The sequence below is a fragment of the Oncorhynchus mykiss genome, chromosome 27, assembly GCF_013265735.2.
Source record: "Oncorhynchus mykiss isolate Arlee chromosome 27, USDA_OmykA_1.1, whole genome shotgun sequence".
NCBI lineage: Eukaryota > Metazoa > Chordata > Actinopteri > Salmoniformes > Salmonidae > Oncorhynchus > Oncorhynchus mykiss.
In genome coordinates, this window is record NC_048591.1 from 14807110 (window position 1) to 14819398 (window position 12289).

General features: G+C 41.8%; 1 protein-coding gene across 2 annotated transcripts in view; it reads right to left on the reverse strand.

The window, feature by feature from the left end:
- The window catches only part of LOC110507159 (alpha-2-macroglobulin), a 32785-nt gene that overhangs the window by 18983 nt on the left and 1513 nt on the right, over nt 1-12289 (reverse strand). Inside the window, exons 4-18 of one of the 2 annotated variants that reach the window (XM_021587033.2) lie at nt 11936-11988; nt 10834-10854; nt 10315-10480; nt 10111-10195; nt 9360-9510; nt 9116-9236; nt 8661-8770; nt 8341-8511; nt 7803-8036; nt 7543-7609; nt 5352-5497; nt 5023-5172; nt 4532-4681; nt 4252-4339; nt 3935-4085 (exon numbers count right to left, since the gene is read on the reverse strand). In XM_021587033.2, the coding sequence (XP_021442708.2) occupies nt 3935-4085; nt 4252-4339; nt 4532-4681; nt 5023-5172; nt 5352-5497; nt 7543-7609; nt 7803-8036; nt 8341-8511; nt 8661-8770; nt 9116-9236; nt 9360-9510; nt 10111-10195; nt 10315-10480; nt 10834-10854; nt 11936-11988 (1864 nt within the window). Of the gene's footprint in view, nt 1-3934; nt 4086-4251; nt 4340-4531; nt 4682-5022; nt 5173-5351; nt 5498-7524; nt 7610-7802; nt 8037-8340; nt 8512-8660; nt 8771-9115; nt 9237-9359; nt 9511-10110; nt 10196-10314; nt 10481-10833; nt 10855-11935; nt 11989-12289 lie in introns of both variants that reach the window. The other variant, XM_021587032.2, reaches the window with a different exon arrangement.

The following is a 12289-nucleotide window of genomic DNA, read 5'->3' on the forward strand; positions in this document are numbered from 1 at the left end:
CTCCTCTGCAATCTGCCTCAGTTTGGTCTGAGATGCAGGTAGACTGTCTCTTACTGCATTAATGGACACTTGATGTTTATTTGGAGAGTGTGTCTGCTGTGATCAGTGCCTTCCCACGTGGGCTTTTGGGACCACCACCATCCCTGCACACCAGTCAATGGGACTCTCTATTTTAGACAAAGCCCCAATTTCTTTCATCCTCCCCAACTTTTCCTTTACTTTTGCCAATAAAGAGATTGGCACCCGGCGGGGTGTTAAGGGCATAGGGGACCGCATCATCTTTCGGTGGATTTTGTAGTCACCTTCTAGCCTTCCAAGGCCAAAAACACATTTTGGGAATGTCTTTTTGAAAACCTCCCCTGGGTCCTCCAGTTCACTCACTCTCTAAATTAGTTGCAATGCTTCAATTGCTGGCAGCCCCAGCAACGGTCTAGCCAGAGAATCAATGACAAAGACAGGCTGGATGGCATTCTTGTCTTTATTCTCCAGTCTAATCACCAACTGCCCTACCACTGGTAATATCTTATTACTGGGCACGTACAGTTTTTTGTTTGTAGAGTGAAAAGGGCCATCTCTGCTATAACTATACAGCCTAGTGGGGATTGCTGTCACTGCTGCCCCTATGTCAAGTTTAAATGACACAACCTCCCCATTGAGTTTAATGTCTGAGTGTCAGCCAACATTGTTTTCCTTTACTTCTCCCAGACAGATGCTGGCCTGCTGTTGCTGCTATTCCTCCTCTGAGACCTCATGCATTTTCTTTGATTGACAGACAGCTGAAAAGTGTCCTCTCCTGTGACATTTCCTGCATTCCGCATTCTTTGCTGGGCAATCTTTCCAGCTGTGGAAAGGGGATTTCCCATATTTGTGACAAACACTTGAATTGGCTACTGGCGCTGTCTGTGATTGTTTTCTCCACGTCTGTCTCTGTTCTGCGTTCCCCTTAACATTTTTTGTTAGCACAGTATGAAAACACATGTATTTCCTTGCTGTCTTCAGTCTGCAAGGAGCTGCTGTGGCGTAGCATCGTCTGCTGTCTTTTTACTGTCTCACTCTGCCTAACCTGGTTTACAGCCTTGGTCAAGGTAAGCTGGGAATCCAACTGTAACTTTTCAGAAAGTGAGATATTTCTTATTCCCCGAATAATTCCCCCGCTCTTCCCCGAGTGTGCCAAACTGACAATGTTCCGCTAGCTTGTGAACAGCTGTGATAAAACTGTCGGTGGTTTCACTCTGCTCCTGTTTGTGCACATTAAACTAAGCTCTCTCAAATATAATGTTGTCTCCCTACTAAATGCATTTCAAAACAGTCTTTAACGGCACAGTAGTTAAGTTTCTCTTCCTCAGTCAACAGTGAAGCATTTAGCATATCCTTGGCTTTATCACCCATAGAGTAGATCTGTGTATTAACTTGAAATGCCTCCTTTTTTACATTTAAGCCTGAAGCTACTCTGTACCTTTTAAAACGCCTGATCCATTTTGACCAGTTTTGAATGTCCATACAATCAAAATTCTCTGGGGGACTAATGCGAAATCCGTCAGCACTAACCACTGGCCTGTCCATGTTTGCGTGGGAGCCCGTTGATCTTGGAGTTGCAAACCCTGAAACACCACCAGTTTCTTCCTCTTGCAACATGTTGCTAGCAGTAACTTAGTCCTTGCTCGTTAGCTAGCCCAATAGCTAGCCCAATGATGATCTGCGCCGTTCATCTCCAACACTGTGCCCTCCTTGACTTGAAACTTGGCAATAGGTCCTTTACGTTTATGTGATTATTAAAACCACTTCTGACACCATGTAGTAGTCATCTAAAATAATGAGGCACGACAACGAGATTTTAGATTCAGTATGTTTACTAGCCTAGTCTGTGCATGTCCTACATAGGGCCCATAAGGGCCATCCTGCTCCTTTCCAATAAATATTGAGGGTTTTATTCTGGTGACATGATGATCGATGCTTGGCTGCCTTTTTTTTTTATTTTAAATTTTGCCCCTTTTTCTCCCCAATTTCGTGGTATCCAATTGTTTTAGTAGCTAAAATCTTGTGTCATCGCTACAACTCCCGTACGAGCTCAGGAGAGTTGAAGGTTGAAAGTCATGCGTCCTCACAGCGCGCATCCAACCCGGAAGCCAGCCGCACCAATGTGTCGGCAACCTGGCAACCTTGGTTAGCGCGCACTGCGCCTGGCCCGCCACAGGAGTCGCTGGTGCGCGATGAGACAAGGATATCCCTACCGGCCAACCCCTCCCTAACCCGGACGACGCTAGGCCAATTGTGCGTCGGCCGGTTACGACAGAGCCTTGGGGCCCAGGGTCTCTGGTGGCACAGCTGGCGCTGCAGTACAGTGCCCTTAACCACTGCGCCACCCGGGAGGCCCTGCCTTTTCTCATCATCAATCTCATCATGTAGGCTATACCCACACTGTATCTGCGAGCTGTTAGCTAGAGCGCACGTGCCAATACCGCAAAATGTATTTTACAATAACCGCAAAATGCATTTTTTACGTGCACTACATCACGCCCAGTCTTTAACCCGCAACAAGTACATTTAATGGAAACACATCTCTGGTAGGAAAATAAGCATATTGTTTTTATGCAGATTTTAGAACATATTTGCATGAAAATCTGTTGCCAATTGGATGGAAACCTAGCTAGGGTTTTAATAAGGCAGTGGTAATATTTCATTCACCACAGAAATTTGTAGGCAGCTTAATTGACCCTGTCCCGTGGTTCAACTTTAAAACAATATATATATATATATATATATATATATATATATATATATATATATATATATATTTCACCTTTATTTAACCAGGTAGGCTAGCTGAGAACATGTTCTCATTTACAACTGGGTTACACATGGAATAAACAAACATACAGTCAATAACACAATAGAAAAAAAAGTATATGTACAGTGTATGTAAATGAGGTAAGATAAGGGAGGTAAGGCAATAAATAGGCCATGGTGGCGAAATAATTCAAATGTAGCAATTTAAACACTAGAGTGATAGATGTTCAGAAGATGAATGTGCAAGTGGAGATATAGGGGTGCAAAGGAGAAGAAAAAAACAGTATGGGGATGAGGTAGTTGGGTGGGCTATTTACAGATGGGCTATGTACAGGTGCAGTGATCTGTGAGCTGCTCTGACAGCTGGTGCTTAAAGTTGAGGTAGATATGAGTCTCCAGCTTCAGTGATTTTTGAAATTCGTTCCAGTCATTGGCAGCAGAGAACTGGAAGGAAAGGCGACCAAATAGGAATTGGCTTTGGGGGTGACCAGTGAAATATACCTGCTGGAACGCGTGCTAGGGGTGAGTGCTGCTATGGTGACCAGTGAGCTGAGATAAGGTGGGACTTTACCTAACCTAGCAAAGACTTATAGATGACCTTAAGCCAGTGGGTTTGGCGATGAATATGAAGCGAGGGCTAGCCAGCGAGAGCATACAGGTCGAAGTGGTGGGTAGTATATGGGGCTTTGGTGACAAAACTAATGGCACTGTGATAGACTGGTTGTTTAGCAACAAAACCGACACGTGCGGAAATATGGAGCAAAACAGACGGGGTTGGCTTAGATTGTTGACAACATCTAAACTATATTTTGCCTTCAAATGTTTATTGAAAACATAAATACATTTGCATAATGAGCACTTGTTGTCTCTCAAATACATCGTTACAGTTGTTGGTAGCAAGCTAGCAAATGTTTTGCCATATTAGCATAGACATGACATGAGTCAAAACACCTCAAAACAAGACATGGTATCAATAAGAAGATACAACGAGCTGAAACGAGACACCTACTATTCCCCACATGGCAGCCTCTTGTTATTGTTGCTAACTATCTGACCGTTCAGAATCATAACCTTCTGCCTCATCGATGTGCGCGCATTATTTTAGTGACGTTTATAAGGCAACAGCCTCACTGTGCAGTGCTCTTACCCAACTTCCACAAGATCCCATATCCACGTCTCAGGGAAGAACGTACGGACTGTCTGTATGGGTGGCGGAGGTGCAAGGGCACCAGCTGTTCCAGATTGAGCCACCAGAAGTGTGTCCATGGTTCGATGGTGAGAGTAGCTTATATAGCGTCCTATTAAAACAAAACATAATAATTATTCTCGTGTTAGAATGAGCCTGGTCAAACCAGACAGAATGCTGAGGTCACTGGTGACCTCATGTTAGAATAACATTTCCCAAGATTCACCAAAGACTTCTGGCAATGACAAGTGTAAGAAATGGTTAGAAGGACATCTCACCATGGCCGCGATGGTACTGGATTCCCTTAAAATGTAGGCAGGAAGGTACTCTTAGAACCAGATTAGTTGCCAGCTTCAGTCCCAGTTTCTAGAAATCACAAACAAGAGAGCGCAATAATAATGAATGTCTCAGGTTTTTTTTCTATTCTAAATGTGTTTTTTTTAATTCAAACTGGCTATTTTAGAAATTGATCATTTAAGGAGATGAATGCATGCTAACAGTATGGTAACCGATTCTTACGAGAGAGGAAAAGTTAAGAGAAAACAAGGCTGAAGTTACCTTAAAAACTTCATAAGGTTCATTTTTCTCCTCAGTTTGTCCTGCGTATAGCATTACATTTCTCCTTGGTCTTACACGTAAACATGCTACTTGATCTTCAAGCTGGTAGGGAATGTGTGTTGTCTCCTTAACTGGTAACAAATCAAATATCTGGAATGGGATAATAAGGAGATGTGAAATGACGTTGTTCATTGGGCACCAAACAGAAGGCAGGGACTACTTAGACTTGTCAAATAGGGAATGCTCAGTTTCGTTTTCCATTGCTAAACGTTTTTAATGCTTTCTGTGCCCTGAACAGAATATGAACCAATAGGGAGGTGCTTTTCAGTTGATGAAGGTACTCCAAATGGCCAACATTGAACAGACCCACTCCAAGTCTGCTGTTGTCACTTCTTAGTCCCCTGAAGCTGCTTGTATTGCCAGCACCACAAAAGCTGTTTATATGGTGGTACTGTATGACCGTTGATATTCACTACACCGAGCTCTGTTACCTTGTCAGCATTCAGCCTTTTCCCTGGCTCCATGATGTGAACACTCTGGTCCACAGCACTGAGGCCACAGAGGGAGCCGGGCTGGGCCGAGAGCTGCAGGGTGTTCTCCTCCCCTGGAACTGCTTGTGAGGGTGAGAACTCCACCGACACCTAGTGCACATGACATACATAAGTGTACATTATACACCTTTATACACGGAATGATATCTATGTGCATGGGAAATACTTGACACTTTTTATACATTCCATAAAATGAACATAGTATGTTTGTGATGTGCAGAAGTCAGAGGGTATAACACACGAAGAAGCATGCCCACATATACACACACCTTGTGCCTGAAGCATTTCTCAGTGGGGAAGTTCATGCTGTGGGCGATGACAGTCTCACTGGGTAGCATACTGTACACAAGGACTTGTACCACTGGCGCCATCTCTGGAACCACTGCCAACTTCAAGGTGACTTCACCCTCAGTTGCTGTAACACAAGAGCATGTCACACTGAGTACGTCTACATGCACAGTAATAATTCGATAGTAAACTGATTATGGCAGTACGCAGATTATGCAATAGTCACTTTACTCTGTTTATTTTAATCGATGCATGGTCAAAATCGATGAAAGCATACACCTATTAAAATACAAGACATAGAAATGTTAGGTATGCACAAAATATGCCCCAAAACATGCATGTGCCAGTTTTCACACAAAACTTGGTATTTATAAAAACTGATCTTGAAGTGAGAATGTGCTTATTATCCTCCTGCAAACTCCAGACCATGCGAATGCACAGTTTCTAGTGGTTAAAGTGTTGCATTGCAAGAAGGCAAAAGTAGCTTATAGCCTTGTGCAGGAATAAATGACGCTCATATTCATACACATTTATTATTTATTTTATCTTTGCATTCTAAAATAATAGGAAATGGATGCCTATTTCATTTAATCAAGTTTGCCATTTAATTTAGATACTGTCTTGGCCTAATTCCAATACTTTGAAAGTATACAGCCAATAAGGGCGTTACTGTCACCATAAAAGTTGAATGATGAGCGTTTTCCAGGCGGAGTTATAATGCTCGTTCACGCACGCACAGTTTAACGACAGTTCTGTTTTGTCATGTTGTAAAATGTTGTAAAAATGTTTTCCCCCCTCTTCAATCTATACACAATACCCCATAATGTCAAAAACAGGTTTAGATTTTTTTCTGCAAATGTATAAAATAAAAATGAAATATGACATTTACATAAGTATTCAGACCCTTCACTCAGTACTTTCTTGAAGCACCTTTGGCAGCGATTACAGCCTTGTGTCTTCTTGGGTATGACGATACAAGCTTGGCACACCTGTATTTGGGGAGTTTCTCCCGTTCTTCTCTGCAGGTCCTCTCAAACTATGTCAGATTAGATGGGGAGCGTCGCTGCACAATTATTTTCAGGTCCCTCCAGAGATGTTCGATCGGGTTCAAGTCTGGGCTCTAGCTGAGCTACTTAAGGACATTCAGAGACTTGTCCCGAAGCCACTCCTGCGTTGTCTTGGCTGTGTGCCACTCAACCATAAAGGCCTGATTGGTGAGTAGCTGCAGAGATGGTTGTCCTTCTGGAAGGTTCTCCCATCTCCACAGAGGAACTCTGGTCACTCTGACAGAGTGACCATCGTGTTCTTGGTCACCTCCCTGACCAAGGCCCTTCTCCTCCAATTTCTCATTTTGGCCAGGTGGCCAGCTCTAGGAAGAGTCTTGGTGGTTCCAAACTTCTTCCATGTAAGAATGATGGAGGCCAGTGTTCTTGGGGATGTTCAATGCTGCAGAAATCTGTGCCTCGACACCATCGTGTCTCGGAGCTCCACGGTTTATTCCTTCATCCTCTTGGCTTGGTTTTTGTTCTGACAATCACTGTGGGACCTTATATAGACAGGTGTGTGCCATTCAAAATCATGTCCAATCAATTGAAATTACCACAGGTGGACTCCAATCAAGTTGTAGAAATATCTCAAGGATGATCAATGGAAACAGGATGCACCTGAGCTCAATTTAATTGGTCTATTTCTGTTTTTTATTGTTAATACATATACAAAAATGTCTAATAACCTGTTTTCGCTTTGTCATAATTGGGTATTGTGTGTAGATTGCTGAGGATTTTTTTTTTTAATCCATTTTAGGCTGTAACTTAACAAAATGTGGAAAAAGTCTTAGAAGTAGTTAGAAGTAGTTTTCACATGCAAACTTTATATGTCTGACCTCAGAATCAACAATGCTTCCCAAAAATAGCATGTCCACTGAGGTAGAAAATTTGTTTTGATTGATGATTTCTGCATTCATCAGACTGCCATCAGTAACCTGATTTCAGACATCCATGTTAACAGTATTATTAGGGAAATTGTTCTTCTTGCAAAGCGTTTTAATCTAAGTATTATCTTATTCTGAGTATCCACAATAATCGCATTATTGTGTGCATGTAACCATCCTCATTGTCATTGTCATCAAGCACCTTCAAGTACGTTCATAATTACTTAATGAAACTCCCTCACCAGGACTCCCCTGCTGCACGGTAACCTTCATATGTCCATGCTGAACTATCACCCCTCTGGATAAGGCCTGGAGGAGGGAAAGGAAAAAACAGTTATCCCGGTTATCCCATCAAGTCAGCAAGAAGGATATGATGAGAAGTACTGGTGTTGTATAGAGACATCCTTCCTCCACGGAGCCCTGGTCAAAAGTTGCACACTAGTGAATAGGGTGCCAACCTGGGTTTGCAGGTTGTCCACAACTTGTTCCTGGTTCTACTCACCAGGTAGATGACATCCACGGAGCCCTTTGGGACAGTCTCCCCTACGATGGCGTACTGGATGGTGATTGACACTTCCTCCCCACATGCCAGTGGTTTCGCCATCTTCTGAATAGCCAGAGAGCTGGATGTTTTACTGTGAGGGGCAATGGGCTGGATCAGTGAGAGTATGTGGTGCCCTCTTTGGAAATAGGGGACCCTGTATCTACTGTTCTCCACTTGAGGTGTGTTGCTTACCTGGAAAGCAACAGAGAGAATAGAGAGTATAACTAAAGGCACAATCCCAAATCAACCCTTAGACCATGTACAATATACTTGTGGAGATCTGAGAGGATTTCACAGTTGTATATATGGTAACTAACATTTCCACCCTGCATTCCGATAGGCTAGGTGGAGGTTTCACCATATTGCTTATTATACCAATGGAATTTTCGAAGATCTCCACAAGAGCATGACAAGTGCGAGATTTGGGGTTGAGCATAAAGTCTTCAGAGTCTGAGTCTTTCTAAACCTAGACGGACTTTCAAAACCTCATACTTACTATGAGGTTAAAATTCTCGTTGGCCATACTGGTTGTGTTGACGGAGAAACTGGCAGTACCATGACTGTCCGTGGTTAGGTTCTGTAGAAGATGTGAGGACCAGGCTTTCTCCTCCAAAAGGTAGACTAACATGTCTGCGATAGGTGTGTTGTTGAAGTGAACAACGTTAATCTGAGGGAAAAGGGGGGGGGGGAGTTGTAAGTGGTGATGTGTGTCACTGTTACCGACCATTGGTAGTTAAGTAAACAGGAATGTCAAAGACAAATGGCATCTACAATTCAACTAAGTCTAAGAAACAATATCACTGTATTTGGACGCACTTTGCCCTCGATAGTTGATCCACGCTCATAGATTTTGGGTGTGTCGACAAATGTGAGTTTTCCAATCACATAGGAGAGAGCAATGTGTTTTTCCTTTGACTGTGTAATACCTGTCAAAGGAAAACAAATGAAAATAGGATGGTTTATTTCACAACGACACACGCCACCATGATGCACAATGGCAGTTCACAATGCAGGAGCTGAATTCCAGTGCAGCTTATTCAACATAGTAAAAACATGATTACAAACGAAGACATGAATAAAAACAGCATAATATGAGGATGTAGCACCAAAGGTCAAATACACAGGTCTTGCCAATCTTCATAATCTAATTAAACATGCAATCTTGACATTATGTAATTCACTCTCAAGAAAAGAAAACAGTTTTCATTTGACTTCAGGCAAATGTTGTCATCACTTCTACCGTCTCCAAATTGTAAAGATAAATGACTTGCCTGTCCCCTCCTCCTCTACTTTTGCATTAAAACTCAGCCTGTCTATGAGCATTTTCTGGCCAGCATCCTTTGTGAAAATTGACATGTTGAAGACATGAGAAGCACAGCCAGTTTGGTCCATCTGGGAAAAGCAAGCAAAACCACACACATTAAGAAATGATTTAAATAAATGTAACCAGATCATTTTCAAATGTAATATGATGGTAAAAACAAGTATATCGTTTCTTCAGGAAAGCATACAGACCTCTATTGACTCTTTATGGCAGGGGGGTGTATAATCAGGAACTCCTTCTGGATTTTTCTCATCAATTCTTATTGGTATCAATATATTGTGCCCTAAGGGTCGGCACAACTCTACCTCTGCTTTACCAGGTACAGGTTGCCCATAAGTGTATCTGATTTTATTTCAGAATAAAACACATAAAAAACATAAAACATCATACATTTCCTACTTAGAGAGACGTAGTATATTATAAACCTTATATGAGACATTACAAAGGCTCATACATGCATCCTTACGAGTTACAATGCATTATACCTGCAGGCTTTCTTGAAGTCAAGTGTTTTCAACATTGCCAATGCATCTGGACCCGTACTCATAAAGTCAACTGCCAACTCAGTGTATGAGTGCTGATCTAGGATCAGTGTAAACTTCTGTATCAGAATGAACAAGGTCAGGAGAGACCTGATCGTAGGTCAGCAATCCCACTCTGAGAGGCTTTATGAATATAAGCCCGGCTGTTCGTGTAAATGCCAGGATTTATGAAATTATTTTTCCCAATCAAGAACTTCTATTTCCTAGATTATTTTCAAATACTTGTTTCTAAATACACTATTTGAAATACCCCCAGGACCAAACAGACCTGGGTTGAAATGCATGAAGTATTCAAGTATTTGAATTTGAATCAAGGTCTGCATTAGCGAAATGCGATTAATTAGACAGTGACGTTTGCACAGCTACAGTGCATTACAAAACAGTGATACTGTTGACTCACGTTGCACACACTTCTACTTTATACTCCTCTTGAACAACGCTGATCTCATCGGGGAGGTTCATTTTGATCTCAAACTTTGGCAAAACTAGAGATGAGAGAACCGCAGGCAACTCATGAATGTTCCAGAAATGTGATTCATTGATTCAACTTCCAGATCCATAATATTTCCTAGCATGAAAGGTAAAAGAAAGAAGCTCTACTTACCATACTTTTCTACCTTGAAGTTATGGTATATTTTGTTTTCACCAATCCACACTACAATAGCATAGGATCCTACGGGTGCTTCAGAGTTCAGGGGGTAAGAAAGCTGCAGAATGTTGCCACTGGATGTAGTATTGACCCACTGTCCAATTCTGTTCTGATGAACATCCTGTTGGTTCATAGAACAAGGGACATGTTTAGCAGGGTGCAAAATTGTGGAACATTCACATACAAATTATGTTATGTAGGCCAAACATGCCTGTCTGACATGAAGAGTAAAGAGTCACATCAGCTCTATTCATGACATTTCTATCCGCAACGTTCTGAAGTTTGCTTGCTGAAGGTGGCCCAGAAGGTGGCCCAGATTTATGTGATCACATAAAGCTGATAGGGAGTCTTCTGGTAACTGCCATGTAGAAATGAATGATGACCTACAGTACCTAGCTGGTGGAGTCATTGTCTTATAATGCACTAGTATTTACAGTGAGTCATCATACATTGATAGACTAATATGGGTCTTACCTGCAGTTCCACAATGTTGTACTGTGAAAGGCAAGACAAAAGACTGGTTAATGTTTTATGAACTCTCAAATTCCCCCAAAATTAAAAGAGGAGCAAAGCTGTCAGCAACTATAGGAACTAGGCAGATGCTTGGCTTTGTCTCTTCAATTAAACATAACATGTTGCTTTTGCATTGGGACTCCAACGGAAAAAAACTCCTACGCATTCCTTTGAGTGGAAAACACCATGTCTTGCCGTGAATGTTTGAGGACCTTGAAATCCACCCACGCAGGTTTACTTAGAGAACCTCTGCAGACATGTACCGTATGTTTGCCCTGAGTGCTATGTGTCTCAACTGTTTGTGTAGCCTTATCAAACAGATAACATTGGTTAAAGAGTTGGATTTGGGATTTTGCCCAATAGTTGTTCAAAATATTTCCCATTTCCTAAGTCCTATTGTTTATGGAGTGCTAACAAGATATGTATGACATGCCGTGGCTAGTTGATTGCTCAATGAAAATATAGTATAAATACAGTATATTGTACATAATAATCCTCGTCCTATAGGGCAGGTGCCTCTGTTCTCTTTCTGTAGTGTGAAGTAGCCTGGACAGGATACTAATCTATTGCTGGACCTTACCCCCAATCCATCTCCTTAATATTGAGTGCTAAGCAGAGAGGCATCGGGTCCAATTTTTAGAGTCTTTGGTATGTCTCAACCCCCCCCAACCTTCCATTCTCACTCTAACCAGGATCGCAGAGTTGAGTTGGTAGGACAATATCATACATAGTGTTAGAGTGTTAGTGGTTAGAGTGTTGGACCAGCAACTGGAAGGTTGCAGTTCAAATCCCCGAGCTGACAAGGTACAAATCTGTTTTTCTGCCCCTGAACAGGCAGTTAACCCACTGTTCCTAGGCCGTCATTGAAAATAAGAATTTGTTCTTAACTGACTTGCCTAGTTAAATAAGGGTTAAAAATTTTTTTTAAAAAATACCTGATTGCTAAGTCTATCAGAAAGTAATGTGACATTGTGATCCTTCTTTTGTATCTGTCTTCTTGTTTGAAAGGGTGGAGATTGGTCATTGTTTTCAATATTTAATGTTTCACATTTTCAACACTCACCAGCTGATTGACAGGGCTAAAACTGGTATCCAAGGTGATGACTCTAAACTGCACTGTAAAAAGACAAAGACAAGACAAAGACAAGCACTCAATGAGAATCTTTGAAGCGTACTTTTGCTAACTTTCCCATGTTTTCCAGAAATACCTGTCGAAGGATTCCCAGATTCCAGGAATTGTTCAACCAGGATTTATGGAAAACCAGGGATTTTCAGGAGAGTTACCAGAATTTTGCAAGACAAACTTTTGACATCTACTCTGGATAACATTTTACACTGTTGGTACTAAGGTCGATCAACCGCAGATAAATGAAAACTGCACTGCGATATGCGTCTTTTTTTCTCTCATTTTACCAGG